The 14,840-nt window shown below is 42.8% G+C and overlaps 1 protein-coding gene across 1 annotated transcript in view; it reads right to left on the bottom strand.

Annotated features, from left to right (window-relative positions):
- The window catches only part of GNRH2 (gonadotropin releasing hormone 2), a 27,336-nt gene that overhangs the window by 7,579 nt on the left and 4,917 nt on the right, over positions 1 to 14,840 (bottom strand). The window contains exon 2 of the mRNA XM_018570702.1: positions 8,699 to 8,870. Coding sequence (XP_018426204.1) covers positions 8,699 to 8,836 — 138 coding nt within the window. The 5' untranslated portion in view covers positions 8,837 to 8,870. The remainder of the gene's footprint in view (positions 1 to 8,698; positions 8,871 to 14,840) is intronic.

Below are 14,840 nucleotides of genomic sequence, written 5' to 3'. Positions count from 1 at the left end.
GATTTGAGGAACCTGGCCTCAGGTTCCTCAATTCGCAGCAGAGAGATTAAATCTGGCCCTTCCTGGGGGTAGCAGATATTCACAAACAAGGAAGTGTTGAATGCTTGCTGTTTATAATTGAGTAATGATTATGTCTGATGCTGCAGTCGTTGTTTATGTCAATCATACCCTAGTTCACCTCCCCATTCCCACTGTGGGATAACTGTGGGAACTTCTGCTGATCGCTTGCCATCATAGGCTGCCTTTGTATGCTGCCTCTACTGTATTCTGCCTATACTATGGCATAGCGTACCAGAGCATTATGGAAGTGTTCATAATAAGAACCCAAATGGCTTAAAAACAGATTGGAGGGGTCTAATGTTATCAAAGAAGTAAATAAAAATCGATATTTAAAATGGGAACTCTGCACAAATAGGGTTAAATATTGGCATACTGTAGATGGTATATGTTATGTTAAAGATGAATGAATAGCTCAATGTTTGTAGGATATATATGGTGGATTTTTGTGTTTCATATGTTCTGTGTATGTTGAAGCACGGCAAGGACAAATGTACGTGGTAAGAAGTGAATAATGATATCTCATATAAAGAAAGGGTATGGTTTTCCGCCGGGTCAAACCTAACCCATTAAATTGCACAGAGAGTGAAGAGAAGTGAGACACGGTCTCTGTGCAGTAATAGTAAGCATAAAGCAAGCAGACCCTGAGAGAGAGAGAGAGAGAGAGAGAGAGAGAGAGAGAGAGAGAGAGAGAGAGAGAGAGAGAGAGAGAGAGAGAAAGTGAGAGATTGAGAGAGAGAGGAAGAGAGAGAGAGGAAGAGAGAGAGAGAGAGGGAGAGATTGAGAGAGATAGAAAGAGAGAGAGAAAGAGAGAGATTGAGAGAGAGAGAGAGAGAGAGAGAGAGAGAGAGAGAGAGAGAGAGAGAGAGAGATAGAGAGAGAGAGAGAGAGAGAGAGAGAGGGAGAGAGAGAGGGAGAGAAAAAAGGATTTCCAAAGGAGGATGAAGAAAGTCAAATGTTTGCTGTATTATGCCAATAATTATGAATGACTATATCTCATGTAGAAGGACAAAAGGAGATGCAAGATCTAGTTTTGGTTTGCATAAGACAAAAGGGCTAGGAGGGTTCTGCTCGTGAGAGCTTACAATGTAAAAGAGGACAAGTGATACAAGAGATAATAACTGTGAGGGATGAGCTGATGGAGAAAGTAAAAGTTCAATTTTTAGGTAGGGGTGTGATAGACTTCTTTGAAGAGATGGAATTTCATGAATATTCTTAAATCAGCCAGAGTTGGAAATAAAGAAGGTTGGAGTAGTATGTTCCAGAGGATGGGAGAGGCTATGGAGAGAACCAGGAGGCAAGCACAGGAGGAGGTGAAGAGGGAGCTAGAGAGCAGGAGGTGTTCAGAGGAGCAGAGAGGGTGATATTTTGAGACAAGGTTTGTGAGGTAGCTCGGTGATGTAGCAGAACTGTGGAAGGCTTTGTATCATGTTAGTATTTAGAATTCTATTCGTTGGGTGAGTGGAAGCCATTGAAGGGATTGGCAGAGGCAGGTGGTGGACAGTGAATGGTTTGTGAGGTGGATAAATCTGGCAGAAGCATTCATGATAGACTCAAGGGTGGATAGTCAGTGTAGTGGTAGGCCAACGAGGAGCGGGTTGCAATTGTCGTGAAAAAAACAAGGAAGTTATTTAGTAGCTTTGTGGTGTCATCAATTAAAAAAAGGGTGAATTCTGGACATGTTGCAGAGGTGGAGGCGGCAAGATTTGGACAGTGATTTGATGTGGGGATCAGAAGAAGAGGTCAGAGTCCAGGATTACACTTAGCACCATGGCATGAAGGGAGGTACTGAAAATTGTGCTATCGATCTTAATGGAAAAGTCAAAGGAGGGGGCATCCTGGGTCAGGATAGATGATGTGTTTATGGAACCCTTTTATCCTAATTTATATGGAACTGGATGACATTTGTATCACTTGATGCTTCTGAGTCTTCCCCATTTGTTCTGTGATTCCACATGTACCAGAATGAATACTGGAAAGGGACCCTGATTGTGGGCAGCAGCTGCGAAGGTTGATCTCACTGTGAGAAAGCAGATCCAGCTTCCATACATTACCAGCAACACAATGGCGTGTGATGCAGGACACTGCTACAGCTTTGAATGGAATCTACCATGTTGCCTATTGTTTTCTGACAGACGCTGCTCCTGCAGATGTCAGGATACTTGAACAGTGACTGCATCTGTTTGACTGAGAATTTTCCACCCAACTCCTTTGATTTTCAGATCAAAGTTTGTTGTGCTCGATGGTGTAGACAGGGCCACCCATGGATTGAATTTAGAATGATTCAATATGTGTATGAATAATGTTACTCTGCAGAGCCTGCCCACACACTTTATGAAGTAAAAGGGCTTTTGGGAGATGTAGCTCGGGGTGGGGTGGGGGTGTCTACATCAATAGGAACCGAAATTCCAGCAGCTGCCCCTGCAAGAATTTAACAAGCCTGATGATCACATTGCTCTAAGCAATAGAAGCTGTATTCCGCTACTGGAACATGGGAAGAGAAAGGATAATGCTGGGACTAGAGGAGGAGAAGGAGGGCCGGGGTTTAATTTGGGTAATGCCTGGACATACATTTTAAGGGAATATATACATTTTTAGAAATTTTCTTGATAAACATGTAAAAGCAACATGATGTAAATAACATTATCGTTGTTCTTAATGGTTTAAAGAAGAAGAAAAGGATGCTGAAGAGTCCTCTGGGGAAAAAGAGAGCCCAGTGTCCAGAGTTGGAGTTTATGGTAAATAGTGTCATAATAACTTGAAGTACGAGCTCACTGAAGATGCCTCTATACTTTCCCTTTAATGCATTAAATTTTAAAGCACAAACTGCTTCTGGAAATCATCAGCTTTTTTAAATTGAGGAGCTTCCAAATGGGCAATTAATCAGGCAGCATTAGCTCAGCCGAGTGTTGCCGCTAATGACCCGGTCTTTGTAACAGATGTACCTGTAATGCTGCATTTATTCCAGATGTGCTCGGCTTGGTGCTTCATTGCATTCACATTTTGAATACATTTGAGGTTCATTTTACACATTTTGTGAAGGACTTAGAACTAGAACTAGTCTTTTTCATTTCCTTTCATAGCACAGTAAAGCCTTCTTAGAACAGAAGGTATTCACATGTCTCATTCCATCACATATCCCAAAAATAAGACAGTCATTACCTTAGGACACTGGGCATTGCAATGCAAACCACTGCTTTACAGCCCATCAGCCAGATGGACTTCCAGAACCATGGGTGTAGAATGTAAATATAGCTTAATATTATAGAGCCATTTATTCCAAACTGCATAGATGATAGCTAAAATGCCTGAGGGATGGTTCACACTGTAGTATTGTACTAAAAGCATGGGGATAGTGCATTCAGTGTACAATATCACACAACGTATGGTACCGCTAGGTGCACTCATTTTTAAAGGCACCTCAATGCACCTTCCAGTGGGCATGCATTGCAGCTCCATGTAATTCATGGTATGGGAAATGGAGTGCATTGCCAAGTGGTGAAAAAAGGTAATGCATGCACTATCGCACCGGTGTGTTGGGGTGCCATTGAAAATCAAGGATAATGCAACACACTAGTGCACGTAGCACAATGATCTATAATATTAGGTTTATGTGCACTATACACCAGCGGTTCTGGATGTGGTTCAAGGGTGTAAAGTATTGATTTGCATGTTCCGCCCACTGTCCTAAGGGAATAACTGTCTTATTTTTGAGGTATTTGAAGGAATAAGACATGTGAATACCTTGTGTTCTAAGAAGACTTTACTGTGCTATGCACTGATTCGGTTGGAGGTCTTTTTGATTGGTTTAGTTCCTTCTCGCCATAACTTGTATGGCTATACTGTCTCATTCTCGTTTAGTTATATGTGCCGAAAAGTGTTAAAGTGACTTTGTTGCTTAAATAAAAAGAGTTACCTGCAAAGAAGAAACTAAATACTGTGCCCCTGAACACTGCTCTGACGAAGAGAAGACCTCCATTGAACTCTCCGGAGAAACCAATACTTCTGGAACGTATTCATCTCCTGTGTCCTCTGATGCCCTCAGTGGCTGACCCCTTTGTCACGACTGTGTCCTCTAGTTACGATGGGGTCGGCAGGAGAAGCTACTAAGCACAGTAGGCAACTAGGCGTTTCATATTCCTTAAATTGTTGGTTTCTGCAGAGCATTTGGAAGAAAACTGTTTCTTGTTGGCATGTTTATTTAAGCAAATACCTTGTTTCTCTAGAGCAGAAGATCCATAGCAATACATACTGTATATGGTTCAAACTACTTCACATGGTATGGTTGCCAGGGAATGTGAATCATGGCAAATTTCAATACGCCAATAGTTATTCTAATGATGAAGGAGATAGCCTCTGTTTGGGAGGTACCTGCCTGTCTATACACAACTTTACTGATTTTTCTTATCCCAAAACAGAATCTGTTTGCTTTCAGACTCTCTGGCTCTGATTTTGTTTTTGTTTTTTTTAACAGAGCAGCTATGAATAGACAGGTAAACCTGTGAAAAGAAGCTTAGAAGCTTGTGACTTGATATGTAGATATGAAATATTGATATTAATTTGTTTACATTTTCTCAATAAAACAGTGAGGAGGATTTATGCTGTGACCATTTTTCCTGGAACAGAAAGTCATCCAAAACTTATAGGGGGTTATTCACAACAGGGGGAAGAGTTTGGAGAAGGCAGGAGAAGTGAACAATCTAGGACAACATAATTGAACTGAAAAGTGAGATTAATGGGAGAAATTTTTCCAAACCAGCTATGTTGTCCTAGATTGTTCACTTCTCCTGCCTTCTCCAAACCCTTCACCGTTTAGAGAATAACCCCCATAATTTTACAGTTATCATCTGAACAGGAATAGAAGAGAAATCTTTTGTGTCCATTTCCACTGTCTAAAAGGGGATTTCCCCTTACTTTAGAGAGACTTCATCTTACTTCCTGTTGCTTCTCCATGGCATGAGGTGAAGTTAACTCTCCCCAATGGGACACCGACAGCAAAATAAAATAAAAAATTAAATAAAGGGTTTCTCAGAATAGGATTTCTAAACATGTCATACTCTATCCATAAGTATATCTGTAAAAAATAAGTCAAGGCAACTGGACTTGCTGTATTTTTCTTGAAGACGTTTCACTGGTCATCCAACCAGCTTTCTCAATTCAGAATGACTTGTACAATTTTTTTAATGCAAGTCATTCTGATTTGAGAAAGCTGGTTGGATGACCAGTGAAACGTCTTCAAGAAAAATACAGCAAGTCCAGTTGCCTTGACTTATTTTTTTACAGATATACCATGACCTGGATGAATGAGAACCTTCACAGACATATCTATCCATAAGGAAAACACGTTTTGGCTTGAAATAAACTTTAAGAAAATGTATTGTTGATTGCTGTGATGTCAATGGTTGAATAAAAACCATATGAGAGGGACATGAAGATAGAATATCTGCCATGTCATCTATTGTAATTACTGAACAGGAATGCAGCTGTGTATAGAAACATAATACCAATATTACTCCCATCGCTAATAAGAAAAGATTGAAAGCTGAACAAGCAGCAGCTGTAGATGAGAACAAAACCTCCCCTAGGTTCTACATGTAAACTAAATTATAAGAAGCTTCTCAGCGCTCACCAAAAATATTCATAGATTTACTATGTATGAAGAAATACAAAGCAGCTAAAGAGATTCAGCAAATTTTAAAGTAAATATATACATATTAATTAAAACAATATTAATAATGTCATCAAACATTAATAGTCCACAAGGTTAAACATAGTAAAATGGCGTCCATTTATTATATGCATTTGTAAGAGTAGAGTAGTGTCTTTCAAAAGCAGTCCACGGTTACAATACACTTACATTCCATAGAGCTCAGTGAGCATGGTCCCCACGGAAAGCCACTAGTAACTATAATGGTGTCATGTTATTTTAAAGATAAGCTTTCCATTCTCCAAGCTAGTAAACATAGTGGTACTTTTCTAATCTGCGCTGCTAATCAGCAGTTTTAAACACACTGGGCACAGAGGGACCCACAGCCACCAACACTGGACAAAGGGAGATTAACACCTACCACCAATGGATACAGAAAGACTTAGAGAATCACCACCACTGGACAAAAAGAGACTTACAACCACCACTGCTGGACACAGCAACACTTGACAGAGAAAGAATTACAACCACTGCCACTGTACCAGAAATAGTTACAGCCACCATCACTGGGCAGAGAGAAACCTAAAACCACCACCACTGGACAAAGAGAGACTTATAACTACCACTAGACCCAGAGAGACTTACAACCGCCACCACTGGACTCAAGGAGACTTACTGGACAACACCACTGGACAAAGAGAAACCTTTACCCACCATCTGTATAAGAGGATCCATCTTCCAGTAACTACTCATCTAAGGGGCACTTCTCCCACTGACAAACCATGTAAAGGGCAATACAATTTGCAGTGCGTTTCTTTTTTTGGGGGGCATTTTATTGTATAGATCGGTAAGGGGGGGTGTTAAAAAATGGTCTACTCTGGGTTTCACTTAACTAAATACTCAACATTTTCTTTTTTTTTAATTTATTGTTATATCTACAATTGACTGATCATGCTAAAGTATCATGAGCTATACAATATTTTTAGCAAGGGATCTTGATATATGAAAATTATGTCAAGGGTTCCTTTGGGTGAAACGGCTGAGGAAGGCTGCTCTAGCCCCAATTTAATAACGTTATATACCTATGTCTGGCAAAGAAATCTAACCAGACACGCAGCTTTGACGTACTGTCTGCACAATTTTTAATTTGGTAAAACTCCTGCGCTCTCTTTGCTCAGTACGCGCTCTCCTGAGATGATAATTTCTGTCCTTTCTGAGAGATGAAAATCATCTTCTTTCCCACACATGTTATTTACTGATCAGATCCTGTAGCTGAGGTGAGACTAGCTGCAATGGCCAAATAATCTGTGGAACATCTGGCGTCACAGGAGACGTTCCGCCGCAATCCCAGCGTCAAGACAAAATTCCACTGCAGTCCCAACGCTGAGACAAGACGCATCCTACTCTCTGTTCTCCCGTGTGCTTGCATCTGCTTGGCTGAGCTGCGCTGTATCAGGATGTTAAAGGGAACCTGGCAAAGAGAGCTGTGACCTGTCTCAATCAGCCTTGAATTCTGCCATGACTGAACTCTAAAAAGCAGCACTAGTTCCTGAACACAGGGTTGCGCTATGACTGGGATTGAACAATGGTATCATCCAGCTGCGGATAGGAGCCTTGGCTGGGACAGAGAGCAGGCTTCCTGACAGGTCTTCTTTAACTACTTCACATCGGGAGAACTTTTAAATTTTTTTGAACACACATTTTGGGCTAGAAAACTGCTTGAAAGAGTTATATACTTTCTGAATGCAGAGGCCCTTCAGAATAAAACACATAGAGGAACCTGGCCTTGGGGCAGCAGAGAGAGTAAATCAGGCCCTGACCGTGCCGTTTATATACTGTATGTATTGTGATCTTAAAGTGGTTAATGCCCAAGCTGCACCCAAAACTTTGTTTTAGTTTTGGATAGAACAGGAAGGGATTAGAGCCTCTGACAGATCTTTACTGCCATCCCTTCCCCTGCTGTAGAGAACAGTTGCCCAAGTGATGGGTAATATCTTAGTAGAATAGGCAATTGATGCACATGCCTTCTTGTCTCAGTGACAACTGCACCATTCATTTCTTCTATGGCCATCGCAGAGGCAGCAAAAAAGGTAAAATATCCACAGTGGGGGTCAAAGACAGATTATGCAACTTACTAAAATACAAACAAAAGCACAAGCAGCCTCGTTGTGTCACCTATACCATTTATTAAAGCTGGTCTCCTGTCTTTCCTTCTGTCTTGCACAGACTGGCTCCTCAGATTCTGCTACCGGTAGACAGATACAGAACTAGCATGATCCACAAATGCTTGTCCATACCTTTGGTAGTCAGAAACCTTTTTTAGTACATCCAAAGAGCCCACTTTACACACAATTCTCAACTTAAGCTCCCATGCAAATCTTTGGCACATTCTCTGGCATCCTACAATGCAATGCGAGAGCCTCAGTGGCCAGTAAGGAGGTGCCCACCTTGTACTGTGGGGTGTCTGCTGCTGCATAGAGTAATGATCATTGTATATCTGTAGGAAAGATTTCTGGAGAGCCAAAAGGCAATGGTTGGGCTGCATACAGCTACGCATACATTAAATCCCTGACTATCAGAAACACTTTCTTGTGTCTATTAAAATAATCTAGATTGAAGCCCAGCATGCCAAGTCAATCAGATGGGTCCTCATTGTCCTTTCACAGTTTGTGCAATTTGTTTGGTGAAATAGTCTACAGTGTGACAACAGTTTACCTACTTTTGGATCCATACACCTGAAACCAAACAGCTAACAGACATTATGTAGTCACCTTGCTTAACTCTTCTGATCGTTCTTTCTAGGCAAACCAACTCTTTCAGTCTTTTTCCCTTCTCAGCATACCTTCTTTGGCTATGGTATCTGGTTGTGTTGCAATAAGGCTAGCCAGTGGACAGGGTAGAAGATGGGACAGCAGAAGACAATTGGTGCAGGGAGAAAGGAAGAATAAATAAAATGTACCCTTACAGCTAGAATACAATGCATCACTAAAATACCTCTGGAGAAGCAGGCACGTCCAACTCTCTCTTGCCTCCTGGGTACCACCCGTGCGACCAGTGCTGGCCATGTGACAGCTGTGTACTGACTGCAAACAGAACCAGGAGCAGGAAAAGCAAGTGTCTCTGACAGGCCATTGGTTAGCAGATGTGACTCACAGTTCTTGGGAACCTGCAGAGGAAAAAACAATAGAAGCCACTTTTACATAGTAAGCATATGATCAGTCAACGTGCTGTAGTAAGAAATAGCTAGTAGTAGCTGGTCACATTCTACTGGACTTGCTCTGTAATGTTGAAGACCTATCTTAGCTTCTCCAAACCACTTCTTTAGTCCTGATGAGTGTCAGGAAAATACCCTAGTATTTATATCCACACAGGTAGCACAGACACATTACCCAATCACCATGGATGGGCAGATGCTGATGGTGGTTGAATTAAGGTGTCTGTGCTACCTGTCTGGATATAAATGCTGTTTTTTTCCTGGCACTCATCAGAACCGAAGAAGTAGATTGGAGAAGCTAAGATAGGTCTTCAACATTACAGAACAAGTCCAGTTGAATGTGACAAACTACTACTAGATATGTCATGACCTGGATAAATGAAAGCCTTCAAAGACATATGGAAATAAATACTGTACTCCCTGCCATCTCCAGAGGTGCAGCACTCTTTGCGAGTATCCTAGCAAACATAATTCAGTCAGAATTCAGTTCAGATTCACCCAAACCAATTAAAGAGCTGGCCGTCTATACCTGAGCCCAAGTAGCTCTGGGCAACCTGAAATTCGTGTGTATGTGAAACTTCAGAGGATCATTATACATGCCTCACAGATGTGACCAGACCTGGAAAATTGGTGCCACTAATTCTTATGGTGTATGGGCACCATTGGATATGGCTGAGACCAGGAGAAAGACTTGTTTTTGTTGGACCAGGGCTAGTCACATTTAATATAGCCTAGAGTAGCTAAATAACAAGTCTATTCCACCAAAATATTTACCGCTGTCATTTTGGACCAGGACCAGATTTCCTACAAGGCCAACCAAGGCCTGGCCTCGGGGCAGCAGGTAGTAGAGGGGTAGCAGAGGTGTGGAATTCCTATCTCCTGATGCCTGGGACATGCAGTTCTGGGCGCCGGCGGGTAGTTGTTTTCCACATTTAGCCCTGCTTTAGGCAAGCAGAGCTAAATGTACAGCGGGGAAGCTGCTTGTTTTATACGAGTGACTTTGTCGATGTCGCCGAGATCCCTTGTATGCAGCCTGCAGGTTTTCCCATCTTCCTGCGGAGGGGGTGTGACGGGTAGGAGGGCGCATCGAGGAACCTGGCCCTGGGGCAGCAAAGAGAGTAAATCCGGCACTATGTAGGACACCATTCTTTATCTACCTACGGGATGTTCATATAGATGCAGCAGGACATGGCAACATTTGGACAATCTAAATGGTTGATTATTTTCTTGCCTTGGCCAAGTTTTAAAAGTGTATAAAGGTGGAGTTGCCGTTCAAAAGCTACCATTTGTCAACCCATTTTTTTAAAAATGCCCTCATTGCACCATGTTCTATAATCAAAGAATCATGAAGATCATAAATATGTTTTCAGCTGATAAACAACTTTTGTTTAGTCATAAATAATTGAAGCAGCTTGTGTGTGTGATGTAATCTTCATATCTCAGAAATACAAAATATGGAGACTTTTTAACACCATAAATTATAACTCTGCAGATATTTTTTAAACTGGTGCCTAATTGTCTCATTACATCATCCTAGTTCTATGTGACATCACGCCAGCGATCAGGACCTGCTGACCAAATATTAATTAATCCATTTTTTTCTGTTATTTTCCATTGTGTTTCAGGGCTGGCGGGTGTAAGAAAAGTGACCTGGCTTATTTATTACATGATTCAACTGGTTTATGTGATGAAAATGTGCCACCTAGTAGAGGCTCATGTTTGTGTCATGGCATCGCTGCAAGCTCAGTATTGATGGGCCAAAGAAAACACATGGAAAAACAATGAACATTTTTATAAAAGATATCTGATCTATGTATCCTACACAGCCCAAGAGACGACTTTCATTGGAACTGTATGGTAAAATTCTCAGCACAAAGGTTGCAGAAGTCTCATGGTCACAACCCGTGGGTTCCTATGTACCCCTGTCCTGTCCAGATGATCTTGGACGCCAAGGTAAGATTTTACCAAAGAAATACAAACATTTTCAGACAGTTGGCACATCTTCTCCATGACAGGTGTTTAGTCTAAGGGGGTTATGCACTAAAGAGCCAAAACATCCAGTCGTAGCTTCAGTTGATCCTTTGGCTTTCTTCGGCCGCTGGAGCCCTTCAGTTCAGTTGAACTATAGGGATGCTGTATGGGCTATTCACAATAGCCCATACAGCATCCCTATAGGTGGCCGAGCCAACCCAAAGGCATATGCTTTGCCTCGACTGAGCCGAAGTGACAGCCTAAGCGGGGAGAACGGCCTGCCGAACTCCCAGCAGAGCATGTTCGGCTGACCGAGGGCAACCGTTGTACGTTGATTTCAGCCGATGTACGGCTGAAATCAGCTGTACTAAGCCGGAGTGAATAGCCGAATGTAGTTCGGCTCACTTCACTTTGGCTGGGTTATTCACTCGGCTGCCTTCGGCAGCTTCGGCAGCGAATAACCCTCTAAGTCTATGCACAGAAGCTGAGAGGCTACAAGATAGTACAGTTCCTAATCCTTAGATGTTGCAGAAGATACAACTTTGCAGAAGCAGCAGACATACAGAATCAGAAAAGTTGAGAGGCAGCGGAGAACAGGGAAAACGGCTCCACTTGACAACAGAGCTCACAGTTACTGAACAAAAGAGTTTTTACTCTCCTGCCAAAAGAGCTTCCAATAATGAGGCTCATCTGCTTCAGTGCAGCTAAGTGGCTCACACCTAGGGTTGCCACCTGTCCGGGATTCATCTGTACACTCCGGTTTTTTGAGTCTTGTGTCCAGGTTTCAAGACAGCTGACACCAGAATACAAGACACTAAGTGCCGATACCGCACAAAGCAAGCGCGGGACCTCAGACAGCTGCATCTGCTTGAAGCTACATCTTCCTGTGAGCCGCGGGAACCTGTAAACAGGTGCAGGCCGTCCCTCACATCTCCTCCTCTGCCTTTCTGACACCACGCTGCCTGCCTCCGGACCCCTGGTGAGACAACGCACAACCCGCACAGCACTCCTGAAAGCCATCATAGCCCACTTGAGAGCCTGTGTAGCCCACCTGAGAGCCCGTGTAGCCCACCTGAGAGCCCGTGTAGCCCACCTGAGAGTCCGCATAGCCCACCTGAGAGCCAGCATAGACCACTTGAGAGTCTGCATAGCCCACCTGAGAGTCCGCACAGTCCACCTGAGACCCCACAGAGTTCACCTGAGAAACCGCACAGCCCACCTGAGAGCCTGCATAGCCCAACTAAGAGCCCTCACAGCCCATCTATGAGCCCGCACAGGCCATCTAAGAGCCAGCACAGTCCACCTGAGAGCCCACACAGCCCACGTGATAGCCCGCACAGCCCACCTGAGAACCCGCACAACCCAGATGAGAGCTTGCACAGGCCACCTGAGACCATGGAGACATCAGGGTGCCACCCCGGAATGACACTGAGTATGTAGCTTCATAATATTTTGTATTGCTGTATAATGTATTCCTGGGATTTGTAGTTCTCTATAGAGGGTCTCCTTACTCCCTCACCTGGTGATCCTTCTTGCTCTTTCTCCTGGCTGCCTCTCCTCTAATAAAAAGAAAAACTGCCGCACGCGACGCTAGAGCGTTCTGGCTTCACTTGAAGAAAAGGTGACAACCCTTCCCACATGTAGTTAACTCCACAAAAGAAAGAAGTCTTCACCCTGGGCCAGAATGGCTGCAAAACCCCTAACAATCACCTGTAGATATTGGATTCCTGGCCATGATTGGCCATCAGTTCATGGAACACATCTAACAGCCACCAGTAACCTCAACTTTGCCCCGAATGCAGCATTCTCTAGGACTCACAGTGAAATGACAAACCTTCTATTAGCTCTAGCCCCAGCCTTTCTCCCAAGCTTTATTGATCAACAGCAGCTGCAGGAGACTACGGGTGGCAAGACTAACGTTGGGCTTTGTTCTTAACCAGGACAAAATTCCAGGGCTATTGTACAGTCTGGCCCTAGGAACCAAGTTGAGCGTTCACCCTTAAAATGAATGCTTGTTTCAGGCTAGTGACTCAGTTAGAGGAAGAGCTTAGAAGTGTAAGCCCACGTGATTTGTCTTGTGTTTTCTTTAACACAAAATACATTTTTTGCATTTCTTTTTCTTGCTGCAAGTGCCCTCTCCAGTGAATTGTATGTTCCCCCCTGTCAAGCTGGACGTTTATTTTTAGATGAGGTGCGTGGAGTTTTTACAAGTATAATAATTCCTGATTTCTGTTCCCACAAGAACCTTTTCTATGATTGTTTTTCAATGTGATTACAGATACACTTGTTCCTTGTGTACTGCTGTAAGTGTTCTCTGTGTAGCATGGGCTGATCAGCCCACACACATGTCTTGTTACTGGAGTGCATACAGGTAAAAGAAATATCACTAGCTTTGTATCAACTGGAACACTAAAAAAAACAACCAACAACTATGAGATGGGTGGCTTTAGAACAATAGAGGTCAATAACACCCTCCACTGCCATCTTGGTGGTCATCATGGCACTGGTGAAAAAATCTACAATCTTACAATTTGTTATTTTATTGTCGTGGATGGAGTACAGAGATGGAGATGGAGTACAGAGATGGAGATGGAGTACAGAGTGTAATCAAAACCAGTTGTCATTGTCACCAGAACAGGAATAGAGGGAAAGATTCCCCAATGTGGACATTGCCAAAGAGGAGGCTTCACTCACTTTGGAGTGGTTTCCATATACTTCCTGTAATGTGAAGGGGGGCTCCTGATGTGAAAGGAGGAACTCTGGTGTGAAAAGAGGGGGACTTTTGATGAGGAGGAGGGGACTCTAATATGATGGGGGAACTTCTGATGTGTAGGTGAGGGGATTACGATGTGAAATGGGACCCCATTTTGGACTGGGGTACCTTAAATGTTTCATACTTTTAAACTGAAAGAAGGTTGAGAAACACTTGAGTACATTTTAAGTGAACGTTTTGGAGACAGCTTGGATGTCTTCTTCAGGCATGATGACGAAGACTGTGATGTGAAGGGGAGACTTCTGATGTGTAGGGGAACTCTAAAGTGAAGGGGGGCTTCAAATGTGAAAGGGGGTACACATATGTGAAAGGGGGGACTCTAATGGGAAGGATCTTCTGATGTGAAGGGGGACTCCTGATGCAAAGGGGGCTTTGATGTGAATGACAGACCCCATTTTAGACTGGAGTACCTTGAGATTTTGCCTACTTTTAAAGGGTGCCGCAACTTAATAAAGGTTCAGTAGATTTTAAGTGAAAGCTGTGAGGACAGCTTGGGTTTCTTCTTCAGGCTTGGTGAAGAAGCATTAATATATATTCTACTATTCAGCCAATAAGAGGTACCATTCATCTTTACCTGTTTCTGGAATATTGGAACATATGGAGAAATCTCTGAAAAGTAAGTCTAAAAATTGTAAGGGTCTCAACAATTGATGAAAGTTAGAAAGTGGTGGAAAGATCCTGGGGAATATGGTAAAGGTCAGTCATCATATACTTCTCATTGCTTTTGTTGGTTTTTATATAAATAATACTGTTGTTGTATTTGTGTTCTTATATTAAAATGTAAAAGAAAAAAAAATGTAGAACCTTGTCGCTGCCTCAATTCCCATCCTTTCTGGTACAGCCAGATTTGCCCTTGTGAAACCTTTGCTGAGGAGGAGGGAGGTATCAGAAGGAGTCACTCAGGCAGGACTGGGAAGAAAAAACATCTCCAAGTTACGTCTACGTCAATGATTAGGTAAGGGTAGGTGGACACCGCGCCAAATAATTGAGTAGGTGTTTCTAGTAAAGGGTGCTGGTAATGCTACCATATACAAAGACATTTAGACAATTGGCTCTTCTAACCTTGTGGTAAAAGTTTGCAGAAGGCCCTTTTCTGTCCTGGAATGACTGCACCACAAAGCCAACTCCATAAAGACATGGCTGAATGAGTTTGTTGGAGGAACCTGAGTGACCTTCAC

Source organism: Nanorana parkeri, unplaced genomic scaffold (assembly GCF_000935625.1).
Source record: "Nanorana parkeri isolate BGI_ZX_2015 unplaced genomic scaffold, ASM93562v1 scaffold1583, whole genome shotgun sequence".
NCBI lineage: Eukaryota > Metazoa > Chordata > Amphibia > Anura > Dicroglossidae > Nanorana > Nanorana parkeri.
This window is presented reverse-complemented; position numbering and strand designations above follow the sequence as displayed.